General features: G+C 39.1%; 1 protein-coding gene across 1 annotated transcript; it reads right to left on the bottom strand.

Annotated features, from left to right (window-relative positions):
* Window positions 1–189: 189 nt before the first annotated feature.
* LOC125099868 (putative EGF-like and EMI domain-containing protein 1) lies at window positions 190–24,172 on the bottom strand. Its single transcript, XM_047729474.1, is given in 8 exon segments — window positions 190–295; window positions 5,649–5,749; window positions 5,752–5,845; window positions 11,229–11,356; window positions 13,168–13,235; window positions 15,012–15,146; window positions 17,480–17,502; window positions 24,033–24,172. Coding segments are annotated over 8 exon segments (795 nt in total).
* Window positions 24,173–25,987: the final 1,815 nt, after the last annotated feature.

Raw genomic sequence — 25,987 nt, 5'->3', positions numbered from 1 at the left:
CACGTGAAAAATTTTGTTCCCTTCATTGGTCAAGCTTTCTCTAAGAGTAGTCTACAGGTGCTATTATGTGTGTGTGTGTGTGTGTGTGTGTGTGTGTGTGTGTGTGCTTTAAATACCAAATCTTAAAAAAAAAAAAATTAAGTCACAAATTCTTTGTTTTTCTTTCCTTCCTCCACCTCTTCCCCCTTTTTAAGCAGCATATGAGACAGTGACTATCTCTTCTTCTTGGAAGTCCTCCTTTTCTCGAATTGGATCTCTAAGTTTTTCTATTTGCTCATCACCTCTTTCCACCTTTCTAAAGCAGGAGTAACAAACACAGGTTCCTGAAGCCCAGGCAGGAAACATGCAGGAGAGAGCAGATGGAGACTCAGCAGGTGAACACCAGGGAGTGGTAGAGACCATAACCAACTGGAAAGTGCCTGCCCCACCCAGAGAGGTACGAGCTAACTGAACGTAGCCATTTGTTCCCATGCAGGAATATGGTCCCAGTGTTCCCACATCTCCTGATTTTTAAAAATATTGAATCGCGTATTTTAAAAGGAATTTGCCTGCCATTCAAAACACATCTGCAAGTCAAATTTAGCTCTAAGGCTGCCAATTTGTAACATCTGCTCTAAGTAAATCTCCATCTCGTTCACTGGTTTCCCCTTCTGCATATCCTTCTAAATGTAGGGTATTTATTGATTTCTGCTCATATCTCCATAGCTCTTGTCTTTACTGTCTTCTCCTTAGTTCTCTCTTCCAATCTGTCTCTATTTTGGTGGTTCTTACACCTGACTCCTAGTTCTGATCTTTCTTTTGAGTTCTTAGGATCTGATTTTCCAACAAATGATTATTTATGCATGTCCTGCTCAGCACGTCTCATACTGTACATATCAAATCATTGTCAGAATCAGTCATCTTTCATTTTCCACTTCTATTTACTGAAACAACTTGTGGCTTATAATATATATTTTAAAAATTTTATTATTTTTAATTTATATTACTTTGTGTATATAGTATATATATAAACGTATATATACATATATATATTTTTTAAGATTTTATTTATTTATTTATTTGACAGAGAGAGATCACAAGTAGGCAGAGAGGCAGGCAGAGAGAGAGAGGGGGAAGCAGGCTCCCCGCTGAGCAGAGAGCCCGATGCAGGGCTTAATCCCAGGACCCTGAGATCATGACCTGAGCCAAAGGCAGAGGCTTTAACCCACTGAGCCACCCCAGTGCCCCTACATACATATATATATTTGAAAGCTAGCATCACATAGTTGTTAAGATCAGTTATTGGAATCAAACCACTTAGGTTCTAATCCTGACCCCCTCACTTACTAACCATGTGGCCTTGGGCAAATCACTTTACATCTGTGCTTCACTTTCCCTATCTCTGGATGGGGATAATCAAAGTACCTACCCCACAAAGTTACAGTGAGGATTGAAAAATTATGCACTAGATAGTAGGATACAAAATGCAATTTTTTATTTTCCCAGATTTGCAAAAATGACTTCAATGTGTGACAGGCAATTTATTCAGGTTTCACTAATGGAGTGTTAGTCTAGTTTCAGAATTCTTAGCTTTTAAGTTACATTGAGAACCTGTAGCAAGGGCTATAGATTAATTTTTAAAGATTGGTAGAGATTTTCTTGAAAGGAAGAGGTTTTATTAGCCTATAACTCTCACTGAGTATAGCTATGTGCTAAATGCCCTTCCAAAGGTGTAATATATATTAGCCTATTTAATACTCTTAATCTGGTAAGTGTTCTATTAGTCTCATTCTACAGATGAGGAAACTAAGGTAACTAAGTACTCACCTAATGCAACAGAGAGCCTAAGTGGAGGAGTAGAGGAGGTCAGGTGGTCTGACGTGCACTGGACAGCATCCTTGGAATTGTTTAATTTTTTTTTTTAAAGATTTTATTTATCCATTTGACAGACAGAGATCACAAGCAGGCAGAGAGGCAGGCAGAGAGAGAGGTGGAGGCAGGCTCCCTGCGGAGCAGAGAGCCGGATGCGGGGCCCGATCCCAGGACCCCAGGATCACGACCCGAGCTGAAGGCAGCAGCCCAACCCACTGAGCCACCCAGGTGTGTTCCTTGTCCCCTTTCCATGAATGACTTCCCTTCACTTTATGCCCAGTATAGTCCTCAGAGAGAACCCTTTGAGAGCTTGAGATGCACCTTCTGGAAAGCGGGAGATTCGTGAGCTGGCATCAGACCCACATTTGAAGATGAGAGACCAGAGAGACATTGCCACCAAAGGCTAATTGCAGGAACACCTTTCCCACAGCCCAGATGCCCACACCATAGAGGGCATCTTGAAGTATGATCCACCAAGAAGAGGGTGGAGAATGAAGGCAGGAGAAAAGTAGAGTGAGGAGCCCACCCTCTGTCTCTTGTATACTTCTGAGCTTGAGACAGGCCGGGGCTAGCAAGGGAACAAGTTTAAATTGGATTAGGAATCAAAGTTTTGATAAGAGAACTATACTTTTAATTGGGTGATGCAATAAAAACAGAGCAAGGAGGAAAGCCTTGGGATCTTTCGGGGGCCTCATCTAAGAACAAAGGGAAATGAAACCACAGAGAGGCTGACCAGAGCAGGTTTGCAACAATGTTCTGTACCTCATGACTGAGATCACATTCAGTTACTCCTCAAAAACATTTAGAGTCCTCCTATTTATTTCCCAAAGAAGGACTGAATCTTCTAAGGTGTCATTAGGGGCTTTTCACCATTTAGCCCTATTCTACCCCTTTTACCTTTATCTCACATTACAACCAAACTAAATCCAGTCATGCTCCTTTCTGCATGTCACCCTGCCTGGCATAAACTTCACATCATATAAATCTTCAGATTTTTACTCATTATTTAAGATTCGGCCGGTATCTTACATTTTTAATGAAGACTTAAGGATTTCTCCTAATGAGATTAATCACAACTTCTTCTCACACATCTATTATCTCACCCTCTCTTAAAATATAATTAAAATTAGTAGTTTATACACCTTTCTCATCCACTAAATTGTAAATGAATTCCATGAGGGCGGGACGATGCCTTATCTTTTTTTAATATCCTATACAGCACTCAGCAAATGGAGCATGTGCACAGAAGGCACAATAAACAATCACACAATGAAAACTTAGTGAGTATTATGACCTGAGACCTTTCTCACTTTCAGAGCACTTGCAAAATTCTCAGGACAATCTACATCATGTGGGCCTTCGTACATTTTTTGCTTAAAAAAGAAACAGTGATATCCAGACACATTAATATCAAAAAAACAAATTAGAAAAGAAATTGTTCCACATGTCAGACTGGTCCTTATATTTAAGTATTAAACAATTACAGCACTAGAATGAATACATGTCAGGTAAGTAAAAATAAATATTCAGCCATAAGTAGATAAAAATTCCAGAACACAGTGAACCATGAGCCGAACTAACAATGCACAAAGGGTCTGTGTGTGTGTGTGTGTGTGTGTGTATGAAAGCTGTGTGTATGAAAGCCGTGTGTATTGGAAGGTAGAACTTCTGGAGGACTCGCTTTGTAGAAGTAAGAATTTATTTTGTACTTTGCCAGATATTCAATTCAAGACTTGGGAAGCAAGCAGCAAATGTAATCATGGATTACTGTAGGCAGCTAGCCAGCTATATTTACCAACACACAAAGAGAATTTTAAACAGTTAGATTGGACAGTCCTATAAAACAAAAAGGACTGAGACCACTCAGCATCTGCTGAATGCAAAGAAATTTTCTGGGTCATTATTTACGTTAGATGATGAACAGGACTTATTACAGACAGCTTCTGACTTACAGTGTCTGTCATCAGTTGGACAGTCGGTCCAGTTGGACAGGCAGGTACATGGGCTAGTATCAAGGTCCCACGGAAAACTATCATTACTGATGTGGGGCAGCGGGCGGTTTCGGCTGTAGAAACAGGTTGGGCAAGCTGTGTACAGACACACAAAAGCCTTCTCTCTCCATCGTTAAATTGAGCATAAGCTCATATGGCATCTGACATTTCAATGACGCTTTTAGCTACAACAGTCAGTCTTTTTGTAATCTACAGATGTGGTCCCAAAAGGAGAACAATTCTAATCAAACTTCTTGACTACTTGGAAATTTTGTTGGCTTAGAAATTAAATCTTGGATACAATGTTTAATATCAATAACTATTGCCTCATTTTGTAGATAGGTACTGTTGTTATGGACATTACTGATAATCTAGTCCTCAATCACTAATTACATGTCCTTGGACAAGTTACTTAATTCTTCTGGATTCAACTTCCTCCTTCATAAAAAAGGGGATAGTAATAGTATCAATCCAGTTAGCTGTTCTGAGGATTAAATGAGTGAATTGATGAAAAACACATAGCACAGTGGACATAGAGTGAGCACTTAATTAGCATGAAAATTGGGTGGTATATTTTCACTATACTGCATATGCCATATAGTGCTGTTATTTACTACACACTGACTTATATATTGCTATGTAAGTATTATGTTTATATTATACAAGTATCATTGTTTAATTGAACTACATTTATATATGGAAACCAAGAGCCAGAGCCATTCATTCATTTTCTTAAGGTGGCTCTGCTATATTTAGAAGAAAAGACTGCATATATTAAAGGTGAGTACAGAAAAAAATAAATCTAACATCTTGAGAGGCAGCTAAAGAATTATAAAAGCTTCATTTTCTGGGGTTGTTAGTCTTCTAATCTTTCAAAAGAGCTTCTTCTGAAAAGTGCTTTCACAAATGGAACAGAGACCAATGAAACCGTGGTGCTGCGCATATAGCTAAAGCTTCTCTTCTCTTCTTTGCCACTGATTTAATCTTAAAAGGTCTAACAATTCAATCTGGTTTTGTACTGAATATTCTTCAGTACCGTAAACTTTGTGTTTCTCGTGTTTTCTTCCCCCCGCCCCCACTTAATGGGTATGAACCTTTAATCCCAAACTTCTTTATTAAATTGTCAAGAATGTTCTCTAATTCAATCTCGCAAATCTTTAACGAGTATTCCTTATATATCAAGAAATTAAAAAAATGAATGATAGTTTTAATCATGTGCTAACAGACAATTGTAATACAATCTGATGGGTGTTGCTATGGAAGGAAGACATTTAGTATTTTTGTGTTTGTTTGCTTTATTTACACCATACCAGAAAATGAAAATCCCTGAAAACTTTTAACAGGCCATAGAAATGGAGGGAGAAAAAAAATTCATTAGCGGGAACTACATTTTAGAAGTACATGATGCGTGGGGGAATGAGTAAAGTATGCAGGATATGTGTAAGAATTGCCAAAATGGCGCTCACGACAGGTTGATGGTGGCCATTTAGTGCCCAAAGGTCTTGAAGGGATTTCCATTTTGTCAGGGAAGTCATCAGCAGGTCATTGAGGTTGATAATGTAATAACAGGATTAACTGTAAAGATCTAACTGAGATATTATAGAAGGTGATAAGAATAGGAGAAAGAGCAGCTCTTGGGTGCCCTTGAGTGCATATGCTAAAAAATAACAGCCAATTTGAATATTAACTCTTTGAAAACAGGGAGATACATCTCCTAAAGACCAGATTTACCATTCCTCAACTTAATGCCTTTATATCACTGCATGACAACTCCCTTCCACTCCCACAGACAATGGGGAGATGAACCCATTGGTAATGACATTCCCATCAGTCTTCAACCACATCCCTAACTTAACACTGCATTTGCACAATAGCTTTTTGAAAGGCCTGTCACTGCTTCCGTGTCGACTCTTTGTCGCACTTCTCTGTGGGAGCTGACATTTTGCTGATACTTCATCAGGCTGGACTGCCTGCTGAGAACAAGATTGGTAAGGGATATGCATCTCACTGCTGGAAAGAATGGGAGATGTATTATTTAAATACAATTTATTTTATAGCAACTTTAAAAATCAGATTTAAGATTGCTTCAGAGAGGTTAGAAGCATATTATTGCATCTCACCTCTTTAAGTCTGGGGATGCTTAAGACTTTTAATTGTTCTTCTAATAGTTTTTTAATTTGTTTGTATTGTTTTATATGTACTTTTTTTTTTCTTTTTGGCCTTTGATAACGGTCTTCTTGTTCACTATAGTGCATCATAAAGGAAATGCCAGCCCTGATTTAGGATAGGTGTGTTACAGGAAGTTGGGAAGTAGCTTAGAGGTTCTGTAAGGGAACAACACATGGTTCCCCTTGATGTGAGTCAATACTCTAACCACATGAATTCCAGAGAAAAAACTGAGGAGACCGTGTCTACACAAAAAGCAATGCAACAAAGAAGACATCCAGATGGCCAACAGACACATGAAAAAGTGCTCCATATCACTCGGCATCAGGGAAATACAAATCAAAACCACCATGAGATATCACCTCACACCAGTCAGAATGGCTAAAATTAACAAGTCAGGAAATGACAGATGCTGGCGAGGATGCGGAGAAAGGGGAACCCTCCTACACTGTTGGTGGGAATGCAAGCTGGTGCAACCACTCTGGAAAACAGCATGGAGGTTCCTCAAAATGTTGAAAATAGAACTACCCTATGACCCTGCAATTGCACTGCTGGGTATTTACCCTAAAGATACAAACGTAGTGATCCGAAGGGGCACGTGCACCCGAATGTTTATAGCAGCAATGTCTACAATAGCCAAACTATGGAAAGAACCTAGATGTCCATCTACAGACGAATGGATAAAGAAGATGTGGTATATATACACAATGGAATACTATGCAGCCATCAAAAGAAATGAAATCTTGCCATTTGCGACGATGTGGATGGAACTAGAGGGTATCATGCTTAGCGAAATAAGTCAATCGGAGAAAGACAACTATCATATGATCTCCCTGATATGAGGGAGAGGAGATGCAACATGGGGGGTCGAGGGGGTAGGAGAAGAGTAAATGAAACAAGATGGGATTGGGAGGGAGACAAACCATAAGTGACTCTTAATCTCACAAAACAAACTGAGGGTTGATGGGGGGAGGGGGTTGGGAGAGGGGGTGGGGTTATGGATATCGGGGAGGGTATGTGCTATGGTGAGTGTTGTGAAGTGTGTAAACCTGGCGATTCGCAGACCTGTACCCCTGGGGATAAAAATATATGTTTATAAAGCTGTAAAAAAAAAAAAAAAAAAAGAAAGAAAGGATGAATCCCCAAGTTTTGTAGCAACATGGACGGGACTGGAAGAGATTATGCTGAGTGAAATAAGTCAAGCAGAGAGAGTCAATTATCATATGGTTTCACTTATTTGTGGAGCATAACAAATAGCATGGAGGACAAGGGGAGATGGAGAGGAGAAGGGAGTTGAGGGAAATTGGAAGGGAAGGTGAACCATGAGAGACTATGGACTCTGAAAAACGATCTGAGAATTTTGAAGGGGTGGGGGGTGGGAGGTTGGGGGCACCAGGTGGTGGGTATTGTAGAGGGCACGGATTGCATGGAGCACTGGGTGTGGTGCAAAAATAATGAATACTGTTATGCTGAAAAAAATAAAAAAATTAAAAAAAAAAAAAGCAATGCAACAGTTTTTTTGTTTTTTAAATCTTTAATCAGTTCACCGAAGCAATTAATTTTTGCTTTAAAAATAAAATAGGCTTGGCTAAATAGTAAATTTTTTGTTGACTGAAACTATTTGTTGGTTAATTTAATTGAACCAAAAAGGTCAGACTAGTTATCTGTTTAGAAACAGCGAAGTAGAATGGACATCTGAGAAGTAATCATTTCTTAATATCAAAAGGGAAAGTAAAGGTTAACAAATCGTTCCATGTGTTCAGAATAAAATTATCTTTCAGCCAGTGGTATGCTGGAATTGTTACTACAAGCTTGGGGAAACCCACTGTTAAATTCTAGGGAATTTTGCAAGCCAGTTGACATCACACTGGTGGCTTGAGATCACCATGATGGGAGTCTTACACTGTAGAAAACAGCTAACATTACAATCCACGGGCTTTATATTTCAGAGAACCAGTTGTTAAATGTAAACAGAAGGTTCCTACCTGTATTCAATATGGTTTTCATGATGTTTAATGATGTTTCTTTATCATCACTTTATGATGATTAATCATTTCATGATGTTTGATCATGCGACGTTTAAAGCACAAGTTGGAGTTTGTATCTTCCTTCTAGTGTCTTCTCCCCCATTCTTTCCAATTTTCTTTCCTTCAGTAGTGAAGGGGTCAATTGTGTAAACGCTCATGAAAAACATCCTAGAATTCAGAGAAGTAATAACAAAATATCTGAGGGATAGAAAATGGAATTGCCGAAGAAAGGGAAATGAAGAGTTATGAGGAAACGGTACCTTGTTCTTGTCTTTTTTTTTTTAAAGACTTTTAGTGCTGCTGTTAAGCTATGCTCAATATCCGTGTCATATGAAATAGGAGAAAATAGTCTCAAATTAAAGAGCAGCAAGTTTAATTAAACTGAAGGAAAAACATCTTCACTGTTATGGATACGGTGAAGGCCACCAGACAACACTTAAAGAACAGACCACCATTTTACTCAGGTACTTAGTCAATGGTTGTTCTGAAGATGATGTGTTTTCCCCCAATTGTTAAGGGGGAAACTAGTGAATTAGTGAATACGGATAAGACAGGAATGTATAAAGGAGGAAAATAGTCACCCACAGTCCCACCATCTACACATGGCCACTGTTAACAACTGCTTAGCCTTCCTGCTGTACTTGCCCATAGACATAGATGGGTCTATGTTCTTACAAATTTGGGTCATTCTGTATGTACATCATGTAATGTCAGATTAATGTCAATTCTCCTGACATTACACATTCTTCTAAAACATGAATCTTAATAGCCTCAGAATAGGCCACTTACGTGTTATGTAATCTGTTTAAACATTTTCCTTCTGGTGGATAGTTAAGTTGTTAATTTTGTACTTTTTGCTATTACAAATAGTGCTGGGATAAAGAAGAAACTGGGACCTCATCTCAGATTATTTGGTAAGAGGCCTGATACATATGGTTAACCTTCACAGAGATGATGCATTCTTATCAAGGGTGTGAGAGGATCTGTCAAACCAAGCTGCCACCCCCTCCTCACCCCCAACACCCTTTAGGAAGTAGGGAAAAGTACAACCTACCATAATGCAGATCATTTTCTAACACAGTGAAGTAAACCCTTTAAAAAAAGAATTATTTCCCCCAAGTATTTGTATTTATAACTACCAAAAATTGGAATTTATATAAAGCCAATATCCTTAGAAATAGCTTTTTGGTCTCTCCTGCCTTGAAAACATATTACCTTGTATAGCCTATAAGTATTTTTACAGTTCATTATGCAAAGTAACTAGTTTTTAAAATTCTGTAAGCACCGTAACAGGATATTTAGAAAAATGTTGCATGCATTTTTTCAAACACAAGCCCCTTTTTAAATGCCACACACATTTCTTTGTGGACTATGCATGAAGCATTTTTAATGAGTCCTATCCTTTGGTTCCACTCATTTTTCTAAATATCTTATTATGATGATTATATAATTTTTGTTTGTGTTTGTGTTTGTAAAATCAGATAATAACATATAACACCAAAATTGATCTGGATGAGGAATTGGTGAGTATTTTTGCCTATTCAATTCAATACATGATCTCATTTATCAGGTTGCCAATAAATTTCAATACTGTTACTAATCACCAAACATCTCTCCCAACTATCATGCTATATTATCATGGGGTTTGAAATCCTGGAATAGAAGAGTTATAACATAACTATTAAGATTAATATTTTGAAGAATGAGCAGTTTATATGTCTCTTCACTTGTTTTTAAATAGTCTATTTATATCATGTGACAATTGGAACAGTGTAAACTTTATTACTAACTGCTTAATAATTATTCCATTAAAGTTGAGTTAGACAAGAGAAAATGTCACTTCGTTGTGCAAATAGCTAGTAACTACCTTTTGAATATGTAAATTCTTACCTTTAAGCTTTTTTTTTTCAAGCAGAAATATAAGTTAGGGATGGCCAACGGCTGCTCCAGCAAACTTTACGCTCCTTGATGTGGTTGTCAACAGTGCCAGAATGACAGTCCTAAAATAAAAACTATCTAGTTATATCCAGAAGAATCATCAGGCAAAGACCTTAGCCTATCATTCTTGCTTGAGTTGAGGGTTATCCTTAGGGGCAGTAAAGCATTTCCCCCAAATAATGAGATGATTAGCTAAGTGCCAAATACTATACTGGAGTTACGTTTTATGTTTATGTTTAAGTTTCTGGTTTTATTTGCTTGTTGGTTTATAGAAAATCCTAAGCACTGAAAACTAACTCAGATCATTGTTTCCACCTTATAAAACCATAGATGATCACAAGCAACAGACTCTTGCTAACCTTATCAGATACCTTTGAAATAATAGTGTAAAAAATATAGGCGTGGTCTCCCAGCTCACAGCTTCCCTGAGTTCTCAGACTGTTCTAGTGCAGCAGAATAGAGAAGGTAACACAGGCAGGGTTAACAGGTTATGTAAGAATCACAAACACAAAGGTAGGTAACAGGGTAGTAGTTCTACCAGCTCTTTGAAGCAGGTTCAGTTTAACTAATCACTTTTGATGAATCTGTAATCTGCTCCCACTCTGACAAGAATGATAAACACCGTCTAGTAGATTCTGAAAGTGCCTGTCAATATTACTGGAAATAGTATACAGTGGTACATTGGTTCCAAGGATGGCTCCAAACACAACTCCCTCCTTGCAGGTCTCTTGCAATATGATTTTGCTACTCCACTTGTCAGAAGGTAGAATTTTTCTCCCCCCATTGAGTCTGGCTGGCCTTAGGACATACTTTAACCCATAGAATTTGGCAGAAGTAATGACATGTGGCTTCTGAAGCTAAGCTTTTTGACATCTTATAGCTTTTGCTTTTATGCTTTGGGATGCTGCTTCTTGGATTGTCACCTCGAGATTGCCATGCTATGTGAAAGTCCAAGCTAAATTGTGGAAATGCTGTGTATAGCAAAGGCAGGGTGAGAAGCCCAGCCAAGCCTAGTTCCCAGATGATCTACTTATGAGCTAAAAGCACAGGAACCATCTTATTAACCCACAGGATCAAAAGAAATAATAAATCATTGTTTTAAGCCACAAAGTACTGGGAATGTTCATTATACCACAACAGATAATTGAAAAACACCCTAACACAATACTTGATAGAGTAGTTAGGGAGAAAAAAGAGCATTTGTAATGCTAACAGCTTTACTGACTTTGTTGGTTATGGTGTATAGGTTAATGACTTCTGTGTGGTACGGGCTTTTCCTGTGTAAGCAAGAGGACAATCACAGCTTCCAGTTTTGTTTTTTTCGTGGCGTTGACTTCCATGCTCACAAGGCCCACTCTGGTCCCCAGAGGCCAGCAGGGCAGGCTCGTGAAATAAAAATAGAGGCAAAGAAAGTAGTTAAGTCTTATAATGAATCTCAAGATGCTCTCCAATTTCTTATGTCACGTCAGCGTGTGTGCGTGCATGCGCGTGTGCAAGCACATGTGGTGTGTGTGAGTGTATCTGTGTGTGACTGAGCTGTAAGGAAAACCACAGTCGAGTAGTCTCCATGGAATTACAGTGCTTCTGAAAACATTCCCTGAGGAAATCAACAAGATGCCAAACCTTGTCACTTTGGAAACACAGAGACAGCGGTGGCTTTTTGCTGAAAATGTGGTTTTTCAGAAAGTAACAATGGAAGCAATTTTGATGTATATCTTTGGAGGCAGTTGCACAGAACAAAACTGAAAAATGAGATGTCATTTGTAAAGGAAGCTTAGGACGTGCAGAGCTCGGGAAGTTGTCCCCAGATGGTTGCCTGAATCCTGTCCCAGGCTTTGTTTCTTTTGTAAGGCAGAATCATCACCCCAGAGGTTTATAATTTGTGCACTTTATCAGAATGTGCAATGCATGAAGTGGGGGAAGAGAGCATGTGGTGCTTTGTTGATCGCCCTCTGAACTGGAAAGGATGGCAGGTGCTGCAAGGCCCCGTGCCGGCTCAGTTAGTGGTTCCCCTGCCTGTCCCACCACTGAAACCGCTGCAATGAGAGACCTGGTGGAAAGCATTCTTCGAGCACAAGGAAAGCCTGGGAACTTTCCTAAACATATGACAATTGTGGAAAGTTGCATCAATCTAAGCTGGGCTGTGAAGTATATTCTCATCCTGGGAGGAATCTCTGTAGCACAGAATTACAACATTTTCTGGGATGTTCCTACCATTCCTGGCTATTATCAGTTGATCAATACTCAGTGCCAAGCACTTTACATAAATTAGTTCACATTTCCATAAATACCGCTCTGTGATATAAACAGCTTTATCTCCTTTTTACGTAAGAAACTGAAGCTCATAGGGGTAAAGTGACTTACTTTGGGTCATCCAGCTAATAAGTAGCAAAATTAGGGTTTGAACCCAGATTTTCTGGCCTTTGGAACTGAAACTCAGCCCCCGCACCCACCTTGGCCACAATACAAGGTCCTTAGCACCTCTCAAGTAAATTCATTTGCTTTCAGAGACCCACCGAAGCTCAAGATTTGAAATCCATCCAACAAAAATCTGTCCTCCTAATGGGGACACAAGGCTTGACTCCTTAGATGGACTCAGTGGGCTCTGTGGACCAGAGTCCTCTGTGGTTAGAAATCTGCCTGCAGTTAAGGTCTGAAATACCACAGGCTACAAACTAATCAAAATAACGAAAAGACACTGGCTGTCTTTTTCTCCCCCTCTCTCTTTTGCTCTTTCACAGATTCACGTATAAACTAGCTCTTCTACTCTTACAAGTCATTGCTGATGGGCTAAATAAAGCCTGGTGCTGATTGTGGAGAGCACTGTTCATTAGCACCATTGAAACAATTTGCGGTCTTTAATTAACTATTCATTGGCAATCTAGACACAGGTCTAGAGTTAAGATTTTTAAAGATATGTCTGGTTCCAGGAGCACTTGGGCTACTTCACTCTTTTAAAAAAGATAAAGAACAACAACAGGGCTGATTTTCATCATGCACAACTCTTCGAGAGCTCTTTTTGCCTTGATTTCAGCTGCCAATCATGGTGATCCCATTCACCCGCTCCAGTCTGATTCATAATTTCATTTTGTGGTTAGACAAAAATATCAAAATTGGACAAAGTTATCTGATTGAAAAATAATATGTTTTCCAGAGATTATGGTGACCTCTCTATTTTGCTAATTTACATATACTTTCAACTCATTTTCCTTCACAGTGGGAATCTCAGAAGCATTTTCCAATATAGTATATTCAGCAGCTGCTTTAAGAAAATGTTATCAGAATAAATTAAATCTACCCAGGTGTGTGTGTATGGTATTGTCTCCTCATGCATTGACTTCCAGGGCATGACTTCTTTAGTGGGTTATTGAACAAAGGGCTGATTCTATGTCTAAAAATCAGTTAAAAGAGGAAGAGTTTTGCAGATTGGCATGGGCCTACTCTTAGATGACGTTAAACACATTTGTGTTACGTCAGGCTTCTGTTTTCCTAAGTTCTTTTCCTCTTTGCCTAGAAAGTCACAATCCAGCTACATAGTCCTTTCTCTACAAAATCTAGGTGGGACATTGTTACTTACGTACTCCAGTTCATTATTAGCCACGGGACAACCTGTTAAGACACTTATTCCCATTCTGTCAGCTCCAGAAAAGCCCTGAAGACAGTCTGAACTTAACAATGCGAGGAACAACGTGTAATACTTGAAGGCAAAAGACAACCTTCAATCCCAGGGCCTGTCTCTGTAAGTGAACCCAGTGGTATGACCACTTCCTTTCTCATCTCTTCACTCCTCCCGATTAAAAAACAAACAAACAAACAAAAAACTGTCCTTTGGATTACTTCAAAACCAGAGTTCACTTGCCCTTTAGTTTTGACAATTTTATTTGTTATCTACTCAGTCTTGCTATGTATGAAAGAAAAAACAATGCTGTGATAATTTCCTCTGACTAAAATAGTAACAAGTGCTTAATTCAGAATACATAAGAGAGATGTATACATGTTATGTTTATACAAAGCATGAGAAAATTTATAAAGAATAAAAACAGAACCATGCACTTTTATGTATTCATTTAAGGAAATACTTATTGAGCAAACTCCTGTATGTCAGGATTGCACTAGGAGTTTGGGAATACTTTGGTGAGCAAAATGGGCAGACAAACTTCCCGTGTGGGAATGAGCTTCTGGCAGGAAGGATAGGCAATAAATATTAGACAGAATATAATTGAAATATGTTATACTAATAAAAAGATTAGCATGCTAGAAGATGACTTGAAAAAATTGTAAAGTTCAAGGAGTTTCACAACTTGCAATTTTAAGTAAGACAGAACTGAAAAGATTCAGTGAAAAAATGACATAAAACTTAGTGAAAAAGTGAGAGCCATCTAGGTAGATATCTTGGGAGAAGCATTCCATGAGTCTGCAAACCAGGGACAGCTATTACTAGCATCTCAGAATGCTTTTTCCCAAATTTTATATGCATGTACATGCACACATATCTATATATGTTACTTATAATTGGAATTATGCTGTACATAAACTTTAATATCCATGGATTTGTTAAAAAATACTTATGCAATACTTAGGGATTTGATAAAAGATGACACTGATAACCCTAATTAAATTTTCCAAAACTTTTTTATGGTCAGAATCTTTGAATTGGATTTGTCTAAATGATCTACCTTCAGGTATAAAGAAAACAATTCTTTAAATCTGGAAGCCAGCAGTACCGTTGGTTGATTACTTCAGCTCAAAGAGGTGATTGGCCAGCTTTAATCTTCTTAAGATAAGATTCTCTTGCAATGTGAACTTTTTTCTCTTGCTCAAGCTAGCCACAAGACACCTAACAGCAGAGGCTGAGAAGACAAGGTTAAATAATTTCATCGCCATGTGTCTCAGTTTCCTCACCTGCAAAGAGGGGATTAGTAAAGCTTATCCGTCTCCTGAAGACACCAGTGGGTTAACTAATTAATGATCATATGGTGCTGAACAAAGGCTGAACATTGTTATTAGAGAAGAAAGAAAATTTATCATCAGATTGTACCTTTCTGGCATCTGTTGCCTTGGTAACCAGATTTGCAGGTGCAACTGCCATTTTTGGCACTGCTTTCCAAGGTGTTCTCCTCCATGCACTGACATTCTGAAGAGCGGCCAGCTCCACAGACCCCCTTGGGACAGTCTGTAAGCAGATTGAGGCAAACCGGTCACCTGAAAACCATGCTTTGTTTCTTTTACATTGTCAGTGTACAGGCATGTAGCTCTGTGGGGCCTGATTATGGGGAAAACAAGGGGATCATCCTGACTGCCAGAAAGAAAGAAAGACAGAAAGAAAGAAAGAAAAGAAAGAAAAAGAAAGATGTCTTTCAAATCAGGTAATTCATTTGCTTTTTGGCAACTGGATGTGAACAGTGAAGCCTGAACTACTTAAAAGGCTTTGGTGCTTCTGAGAGAGAAATTGCTTCTCAATGTGCTCCATTGGTGCCTATAGTTAATATTCTCCAAAGACTGTTAAGTTCTGCCAGGCCCTATATTCCTCGTGCCACCACAAGGCGATGGACAAGCACTGATGGAAAGGCTTAACTTGTTTCCATTCCCTTTCATGATGTGGTAATCAGAATGAATTTTACATCATGTAGATTACACACAAGTTTCATCAGGACAGCAGCATATTCTTAGCTACATTTTTGGCAAATAGCGCTTGCCTTTCCTTCATTATTTTCTCCATGCTGTTGAGTCTTAGGGATGATAGTCAGTACAGAAATTCTATTTTGAAGAAGTTCCACCTTGCATTTAGGAAAACATACCCTTAGTTCTATCTTTGAGGAATTATTTACTGTCATTCTATTCATTTTCCAAAACCTGTCATGTTTTTTCCTCCCCATTACAAATGACTGAGGGACTTTCAAGATCCTTCAAGCAGCTTCTAAGCTCAAGGTAATTGCCCTGTATGCCTGGAGAGGCTTTGTTGTCAAAAGCTGACAAAATAAGCCACTTGACTTTCTGCTGAATGGAAATCATTAGCATCTGCTAATATCTGCTATTATTAGCAGAGATAATTTAAAGTAGTGGTTACAATGCTACCATGTAGCTGATCCTTATCCCAGTTGCCAGGGACAGAGTTATCCTTAAAGAAGAACAGGTTTATTAACAGGACCCCTTTTCACTGTTCAATAATATTGTCCCATCTAGAGGATAAATTATGAGACCCGTCTCTCATCCTTTCTGTGACTATTGAGTCCTTTCCCAGATCAACAAAGCCCCCAGCAACGTCTCAGAGCTTTCCTCTTCCTTGATAAGCCTCTTGCTCATTCCAGAGCACTCCCTTCCCTGGATTGGCTTCCGTGCCTTACTTATCCTGGTTCAGCCTGTAGAACAGTGGTTCAAGGAACAACTCAGGCATGATAGAATGCGGAAATATGACAATTGGGTATATTAAGAAGATGTAACTGTGAAAATGTACAGAGGAAAAAAGGAAAAGTGGAAGAAGTAATGTCTTTTGCCAATCCAACGTCTACTCAAGGTTCATTATGTACTGAGATGTGTCCTCCAAAACTCATATGTTGAAGTACCTCAGAATGTGACTTTACTTAGAAATTGTGTCTTTGCCAATTCAATGAGTTATGATGATATCAGACTGGAATGGGTTAGGTCTGATATCTGATCTGATATAACTGGTGTCCTTAAAAATAGGTGAAATTTGGGCACAGAGATACAAGCACAGGGCAAATGTCATGCGAAGATTAAAGTTGAATGATCACAGCCAAGGAAATATGGGAAGCTTGGAGAGTCCCAGAACTGATCATTCCCTAGAACCTTCAAAGGGATCATGGCCTGCCAACACCTTGATGGCTGACTAGAAGATCCAGAAGTGTGAAGCAATAAATTTCTGTTGTTTAAGGCACTCACTTTGTGGTACTTTGTTACAACAAGTCTAGAAAACTAATACAGGGCTGCAAATTCTAGCTTCTGGTGACCAGGTAAGTGGCATTAATCAATGAAGCTATGAGTCCAAGGAATAAGAATCCTGAAGAACTGGAGTGTGCATTTTTTTTAAAGGTGGTCACACTCAAAATGGCAACCGCCCTCACTATCACCACCACCTGCTCTTTGACTAGGATGAATTATGATCTTAAAGGTTTTGCCAAAAAATCTGATTTTACCTTATAAACTATTTACAAATTATTACCAAAAATGGGGTGTGCCTTGTTACCCAAGAAGAACAATCATAGAAATGATGCTATCTTAATTTCTGGGTAAGTTTTCTTCTCCTGGCATGTTCTAGGTGGTATATGATATTCTGGAACATACCATCTACACCCACATTGTTCACATTTACCTATGCCTTTTCCCCTTCCCTTCTGTTTTGCTTATTCAAGCCTAATCTTTCCTCATGACCGAGGTTCGGTTTTCTATGATGCCTTCACTGGCTCCCTTACTGGAGTATTCACAATTATTCTCTGTTTTCAAGAGGCACGCCTTTTATAAAGTAGATCAGATCCATGGATATTCAACTAAAAATACAATATAAGACTCTAAAAGGTCTGTGTTATTAAAAAACAGGCCATGGTATTACTGAGGTTCAAAGAGGAAGGATTCCCAGAGGAAGGCGTGGGAAACAGGCAGAGGAACAGGGTAGAGATTTCTTGTAGGCTCACAGTTTCTTGCACACAGCTTCAAGAAGCTTCTTGCAAAAAGCTTCAAGATGGCTGTGGGCTTCCAACGCTGATCCAGTGGGAAAAATCCTAAAAGCTACTGATGGGCTGAAGTATTTAGTGGTGATTGCATTTTCTCATATATTTTGCAAAATGTGATTAATGGTCAGAATGCAAAATGAATAGCCTGTTTTAGAAATTTTAGGGAATGATATTGCTTTGCATTACAACACAGAAATAAAAGAAGCTAGCCCTGGGCCTTTGATATTCAACTCTTGTAAAGTGTCATTTAAATGAACTAGTGAAATCCTCTTAAGGTAAATAACTAGATTCAGGAGTAGTTTTCTGTCATTCATCAAAATCTAGATTCTGTAATGTCAGGAGGCTAAATAAAGACTAGAACTAAACCATCATATATATGACTATATAAAATGCTATGTTTTTTTTTTACCCTCTTTCTCTAACATATTTTGAGTACTTTTTGAGCCTTCTCGCTTCATGTACAGAGAAATTATTTTTTTTAAAGACTTAATTTATTTGACAGAGAGAGACAGAGAGAGAGACAGCACAACCAGGGGGAGCAACAGGCAGAAGAGAGAGAGAAGCAGGCTCTCTGCTGAGCAGGGAGCCTTACGGGGGTCTCAATCCCAGGACCCTGGGATCATGACCTAAGCTGAAGGCAGACACTTAACTGATTGAACCACCCAGGCACCCCATCATGTAGAGATGTAGAGAGCAAATTATTGCCCAGGACTTATTCAATCGACGACCCCTCCCATAGTGCAACGGCTCTTACAGACATGCACTACACACACTGTGGCAATGGCCATTGTTAGTGTTGTTATATTTCCTTCTGCAGTTCTTCCCAAATAATTCTTCTGGGGGTTTCCGGAGGGTCGGAAAGACACACAAGGCAAATATGAACCCGTATGCAAAACTTGTGAGAACTGTTGTTATATATGAAATGAGGAGATTGTAAAAGGTAAGATGTTTCCAATGTAATTGGACTGAAACTAGAGAAATCCTTTTAAAAACCAAAGGTACAATTCCATATCTTCTGTCTAAAATTCTACAATGACTTGCCATTACTGTCAGATTAAAATCTCCAGACTTAACAAGACCTCCAGGCTGCTGCACCAGCTGACCTCCTGTGGCATGAACATCTCCCTGGCTGACTTTTCTCCACCAGCTGACCTTCTGCAGGTTCCTCAGGTCAACCTCACTCTTTCCCACTTCAGAGTCCAACTAGAGGAGGCCCTCTCAGTGTAGAATGCTCTTCCTTCGCTCTTCCCCTGTCTCATGTCTCCTCCTTTCTCTGCCTCTGCTTAAACGTTACTTCTCCAGAAGTTGCTCCCTGGCTCACACAGTCTGCCTTTTCCTCCCAGTCTGACCTCCAAGCACACATTAATATTTAATTAGTAGTACCTACCAACATTTGTAACTTATATCTGCTCTGGATAGGACAGTAAGTTCCACATGGAAAGACCAGGGTCTTCTTTATTTTTCATCTATTTTGTTACCATACCATACTGCCTGGCACACTGCCTTGCTACCACTTTGTGTGTATCTTTTGAATAAGTGAATAAACATTGTTCAGGGGGATGAATAACTGGGATATCAACAGGAGACTTCCTACATCTCTCAGAGGGGGAAGTAAACTTGGTTTCCATGTCCCCAGTTCTGTGATCTGTGAGAATCCAATAAACTCCCCAGGATTTCTGGCAGTCCCCCGAGACTTTTATCTTCATTCACTCTTTGCATTCAGCTCTTGGGCTTGTACAAGCAGTTTCTTTTTTTGTGCTCTATCTGCTTATGCTGAAAATGTGGCCTTTTTCACTGGTTTCCATGTAAAATCCACACACAGCACTCATAGGCATTTTGTGAGTTTTTCATCCATCATTTCTCCTGTCTTTCCCTCTCTCCCCCCTCTCCTTTGCTTCTCTGATTTTCATCTCTCTTCCTCCATGGTTTGCCAAAGCTCCATCTTTTCTTCCTTCTATTATGCAGAGCACATAAGTTCCCCCTAGCTCTTATGTCCAAACACAGACTCAACTTTTTGCTCAACAGAACAAAAAGGCTTTCTCTGTATCAAGATTTATCATACATCAATACACATGTCATCAGTCAAAGCAACTGTACTCTTGTATACATAGACACCTTTTTTCTTCTTTAGAAAAGGCTACTTTAAAAAGTACGGATGTAATTTTCTTTTTTTTTTTATTTATTGGAGAGAGAGAATGATAGAGAGAGCATGAGATGGGGGAGGGTCAGAGGGAGAAGTAGACTCCCTGATGAGCAGGAAGCCTGATGCTGGACTCGATCCTGGGACTCCAGGGTCATGACCTGAGCTGAAGGCTGTTGCCCAACAAAGCGAGCCACCCAGGCACTCTGTAATTTTCATTTAAATATTTTATTTATTTATTTGAAAGAGAGAGAGTGAGTGAGTCAGGGAAAGGGCAGAGGGAGAGAAGCCTCAAGCAGACTGCCTGCTGAGTGGGGAGCCCAACAAGGGGCTTGACCCCATGACCCATGAGATCATGACCTGAGTCAGAATGGAGTCGACCTTCAACTGACTGAGCCACCCAGTCACCCCTAGATGTAATTTTCATTTAATTTCCTATTAAGAACTTGAAGAACGTAAGGAGTTATGTCACATGACCAGCAGCAGTCACTTCCTATTATTTTCCCAGGAACTAACTCCTGGGGGTAGGGGGACTGGCACTGCCCAGAGAATCACAGCTGCCTTCATTCTGACAATCACAGATGCTGCCACATGCTTTCCTGTGGGTCTCTGGGGAAAAGGCTAAGAAGAATGTAGAGAAAGAGAACAAGCAGTGTAATATACTCATGTACAAATGGAGAAAGAAAAATTTGTCTTTCTATTAGAATGGAGACCAGGTAATTAAAATCTCTGTGTTCTGCCGACCCAGATAGAGTCACCAGCATGCTTCTATCTTGGATGATTATAATTATTCCTGTGGGTGGTGGGGGCGGTGGTGGGGGGAGATTACTGATGCAGCTAGTTAAAATGATGGTCACTGAAAAACCAATAAGTGTTGGGTCCGTAATCAAATGAGTGAGACTGATACAAAGCGAAGGTCAAGCAAACTTTATTTCGCGCCAAGCATCGAGAATCTAACCGACCGTTCAGGGCCACCTCTTACAAAGAGAGTGATCCCTCCATGCCTTACAGACCAACTTTTATAGAGCAAAGGCCATATGGTTGGGCCTGGCCACATGCAGGTGGCCAATGAGTTTGTAACACACAGAGAAAGCTGCACAGTCATGCTAGGTCACACACGGGTGGTCAGTTGAATTACAATTCACCTCATAGTAGCTATTTGAACTAACCGATTACCTTGGTCAAAATTGGCACCCAAAAGGCACCCAAAAGGTGGGGCCCACACTCCTTGGTAGCTAGGGAGACAGTATGCGCCCCCACTGATTGGATGTCTCCACCTGGCCTGACTCATCCTTGCATCTGGGGTCTGTTATCTTTACCTGACCTGACCCACCCTTGTATTTGGGCTGTTACCTCTACCTGACCTGACCCACCCTTGTATTTGGGCTCTGTTATCTGGGACTGGTCGGCCATATTTTACTGGTTTCCTGGACTTGCTTTTAAGTAGGTTCCCCTGGGTGGGGGGCAGGGACAGTTTAAGTTTTACTGTATAAACGACAAAATCACTGTTTAACCAGATGGAATTGCTCTGGCTAAATAGGCCCTTACACAAGGTTCACATGCAAAATTTACATTGTTCCTTAAACTCAAATGCTCACATTGTCATATCTACTTAAACATCTTTGTTGTGTAACTATTGCAAACCCTAATAAGAAACAAATGGCACCTTCTATTTTGAAAAATGGGAAGAAAATGTAGAAAAAAAAATGCCATATATTTTTAACTAGGAATGAATGCAGCTAAGACTGTGTTAAATGTCCCAAGGTATTTTGCATTGTCAATGTTTAGTATTACATTTAAAAATAAACTGCGGGAGCGGGGGGCGGGGAGGCGCCTGGGCGTCTCAGTCGTTAAGTGTTTGCCTCCAGCTGAGGTCATGGTCCCAGAGTCACGAAATCGAGCCCCATGTCGGGCTCTCTGCTTGGCGGGGAGACTGCCTCTCCCTCTCCTGGTTACCCTACTTGTGTCTCTCTTGCGCTGCCTCTCTCTGTCAAATAAATAAATAAAATCTTTAAAAAAAAAAAATTCTAAAAATAAATTGAGAAAAATGTGACTTTAAGTTTAACTTGAATAAATACAGCTGTTGAGATGATTTTAGTAACCATTTTAATTGGCATTTTATCATAATTGGCTGATTATTATAAAACTGCATTTATATCGCCTCCTCTATCTAACTACCCACACCATCCCAGATACTAATAGGGAAACTTGGCTTCTTTTTGACTTTTTTCTTTTCTGTTAAACCTGAAGATACCATGCAAAGGAGAAGGAAAGGAAAAAGAAAAACAAAGGGCTAGGAAAGAAAGAAACTGGCAACATTGGTGGAAATCTACATTGTTAATTTATATGTAGTAAGTTTTTTGAATTCTTACAGCAAGATTTTCCAAAGCTAAAGAAGAGGTCATCTGGGGTGCCTGGGTGGCTCAGTGGGTTAAGCCACTGCCTTGGGCTCAGGTCATGATCTCGGGGTCCTGGGATCGAGCCCCGCATCGGACTCTCTGCTCAGCAGGAAGCCTGCTTCCCTTCCTCTCTCTCTGCCTGCCTCTCTGCCTACTTGTGATCTCTCTCTGTCAAATAAATAAAATCTTAAAAAAAAAAAAAAAAAAAAAGAAGAGGTCATCTTATGTTCATTTCAGCAAGTTGATTTTCAATATTTCTATGTTAATTTTGTATCAGAGATGTTTTATTCCGATATATTTGAGAGAGATTTTTAGTTTCATTTCCCATGCTGCCATGTTAGAAATCAAGGGTTTGGAAAATGCATATTTACCAACGAAACTGACATAAGGGAAGTTATTTAGTTCCAAACAGTCATACAACCACATTTATTTGATCCCAGTCGTATATATAGTTGAGTATGTCAAGTGACAGGTCAAAATAGCTGGGTGTCTCAACACTAAGTTTATTTGTCTATTCATGCCCTGGGTGCCTTCAGTTCAGGGAAACATGAATAGGCCCTGGTCACGGAGCGCTCAGTCTAGTAAGGGAGACGAAATAGGAGATAGCTAACTCGAATTCAACGTAGAGAGAGACAGTGGCTTGAAACCCGCCAAAAACATAAGTAGTAGGGCTAGACCGGAGCCGTCAAACAAGCTTCCTGCAACGAGCAACAATAGACAAAATGGCGGTTCCGCAAAAGGCAGAAAGGTGCAAAGCATTAAGCACTGAGCAGTTTAGTTTGCTGGAAATGATAAGCTGAGCAGAAAGCTGTGATTAGGATAAAAAGAGAAAAAGTTTATGAGGGTCTGATTGTAGATGGTCGCCCGTGCTAGATTAGAAGTGTGTGCTTATGTATCAGGAAATGCGTCACCCTTGAAATTTTTTGAGCAGCACTGAAACAAGATCAGAGAGAGGCTTACGGAAGATCCTCAACACCCTCGCTAGTAATTTTGGTAAACGACTTCGCTGTGTCCTGACTCAAGTTTCGGCTCTATCTCAGAAACAGTATTCATCATCTTTCTTCCCATATGCAAGGGGTTCAAAAGAAAATCTGCTCATATCCTCTTCCAAGCTAATCACAAAAACTAAGAAAACACTTTTATTAAAAAAAAAATGTATAAGGTAAATTTAAAAAGAGAAAGAGGAAACAGTCAATATATTTTGATTTCAGTACTTGGCAGTTTTCTTTCCAGCAAGTGTACCTCCATTTAAAATGTAAAGGGAATGGTTAGTTCAAGGTATCATTTTTCAAATCTTTGATATTTTCTCATGAGAGACATAAAAAGCTTAAAAGTGTCATTGGCTTATATTAACACATTTTGTAAAGAAAAGGAAAAGAAAACAAAAACACAGACAAAAAGCAGCAGTCAAGCAGTTCCATTAATTGCACTTTGTAACATAAACTCTTTTTTTCTTCATTGGGAATAGCTTGCCAGGGGCTAATGATTTATTTAAATGGAGGGATTTTTATAGGCCTAGCATATTAGGATCCTTTATTAACTTCTATGTTCCAGGGATAAACAAGAGACAGCACATCAAGTTTCCCAGGTAACACAAAATCTCCCCTTTTAATCACATGTTTAAAACCTTAGCGTTTCATAAGCATTCTTTATGCACAACACATAAATTGGTTTCTCACCATATCAATTGCCTACCTTGTTAAAACATTTTAGGGAGAACACGTATAAAGGAGAACGCATCACAGTAATTTACCAGTACTAAAGATCTCATTACCCTTTTACCAATTCTCCAGAGTATGACTTACTCTCATCGAAAAGATTATCTATCTCCCCAGCCATCTGGGCAAGAGCACTCACTCCTTCCTTCCTGGCATCTGCCCCCATTCATAAGGTCCTCACCGCTCACACTACAATTGTGTCTGAAGATGTGATTTTCACCGACAGAACTATGATACCGTCTTAGTTGGCCCATACTGTCTACATCAATGAAAATGCAAATGAAACCCCTCATTTTTCAAAAAAAATCACCCCAAAAAAACAAAAAAGAAAAGAAAAAGATCCTTGGGTGTATTTCCTAAACAGTCTCAGAAAAAAGACAATAGCAAAGCAAAAGCAATCATATCTTTTAAAAAAGAGCTTAGAATACAGATCCTAAACAATATTTAGAAGGTTTGAAAGAGTGAAAAGGTAAAAAGAAATTACCATTGATTCCTGAACACAAAAGTAATTAATGTTTCCAGCACTTTGGTACTTTTCCTTCCAGGCTTGTACCATATACATATATATATATGTACATATATATATATGTACAAATATATATATAAATGTTTTACTTATTTATTTGAGAGGGAGAGAGGGAGAAAGGGAGAGAGCATGAGCACTGGGGAGGAGCAGAGAGAGAGGGAGAAGCAGACTCCCGGCTAAGCAGGAAGCCCAACATGGGGCTCAATCCTGGGACCCCAAGATTATGACCTGAGCCAAAGTCAGAAACTTAACCGACTGAGCCACCCCGGCACCCCTCTTGCAGGGTTTTTTTTAAATGCCAAGTTATTTTTTCTTCAAGTAAACCCTTTTTATTGAAATTTAATATGCATGCAAACAAGTGCATAAAACTCAAGTGTACACTCCATACTTTTTTCTCCACGATGTAAATAACCCTTGTAAATGGCACCCAGGTCAAGATACAGATTATTACCAACATTACAAAAACTCAAGGGTGATCTGATGATTTCTTAATCATTAGCCTCACAAACTGAGCACTATCTTGATTTCTATCACCACAGATTATTTTTTTCTTATTTTTGAACTTTATATAAATGAACTTTATATAAAGCCATCTTTGGTGTCAAAGTTCTTTCATTCAGTAGAAATTTTGTGAAACTTGTCCACATTGTGTGCATGCTAGTTTATTTCTTAATGTCTGTGTAGTTTTCTATTGTATAAATGTACTATAATGTGATTTTCCTTTCTATTCTTCAGGGAAATTACTTTAATTTGAATGGAGAGATTTGATTTCAATTATTTTAAGGAATTTTCCATTTCAAGTTTTGCTCCTGTTTCTAGGTGGGTCTTTCAGACTTCCTAATGGAAAGCCTGTCACATTTAGCAAGGTCTCTATTCTGTTTCTCTTCTGACTTTGAGTAGCTAAAGAATCAGGATTTTTAATTAAGAAATGACATAGCATTTCCATTTTTATGCAGACACATTTGTTGATATTATTCTTGATAATTATAATTATTATTAAGGACTGACCATAGCATAAAAATGTCTGCCATTTTAACCAGCTCTTTCTAGAGCAATCGTCCAGCTTTGATAGTGTTAAAATACCACAAATAGAGGGAGAACAAAAAGAGCAGTTCTGTTTTACAAAGAAAAGAAAAAAGAGGCAGCAGACGGCTGCAAACTGTTACTTTTGAGAGAGGGTATGCTAATTTATTTTGATCAGAAGTGATTTGATGCTTCAGTTCTGTTGCGTGGATGTATAAGAGAAACTGCTCCCATTTTTAAAGATATTTTTCTTGGTCCACTTCAGCATAATGAACAATTGCTTCTTGGCATTTTAATATGTAGAAAGAATCTAGATTTTAAGGCTATTTGAGGTAAATTTCAACTACATAATAGTGACTTCTAGTAGAGTTTTAATAGTTAGAAGAAGAACTACAAGGTCCCAAGCCAATCTTTTCCCTGTTATGCTAATTTAAAGATAGTGTCCAGCTCTATTTCACTGTATACATTTTAACAGCCCCCCGCACCCTGCACCCCCACTTCTACAAATACTTACATAGCA

This window comes from Lutra lutra, chromosome 1 (genome assembly GCF_902655055.1).
Source record: "Lutra lutra chromosome 1, mLutLut1.2, whole genome shotgun sequence".
NCBI lineage: Eukaryota > Metazoa > Chordata > Mammalia > Carnivora > Mustelidae > Lutra > Lutra lutra.
The sequence above is the reverse complement of the archived record's forward strand: the minus strand, read 5'-3'. Positions and strand labels throughout refer to the sequence as shown.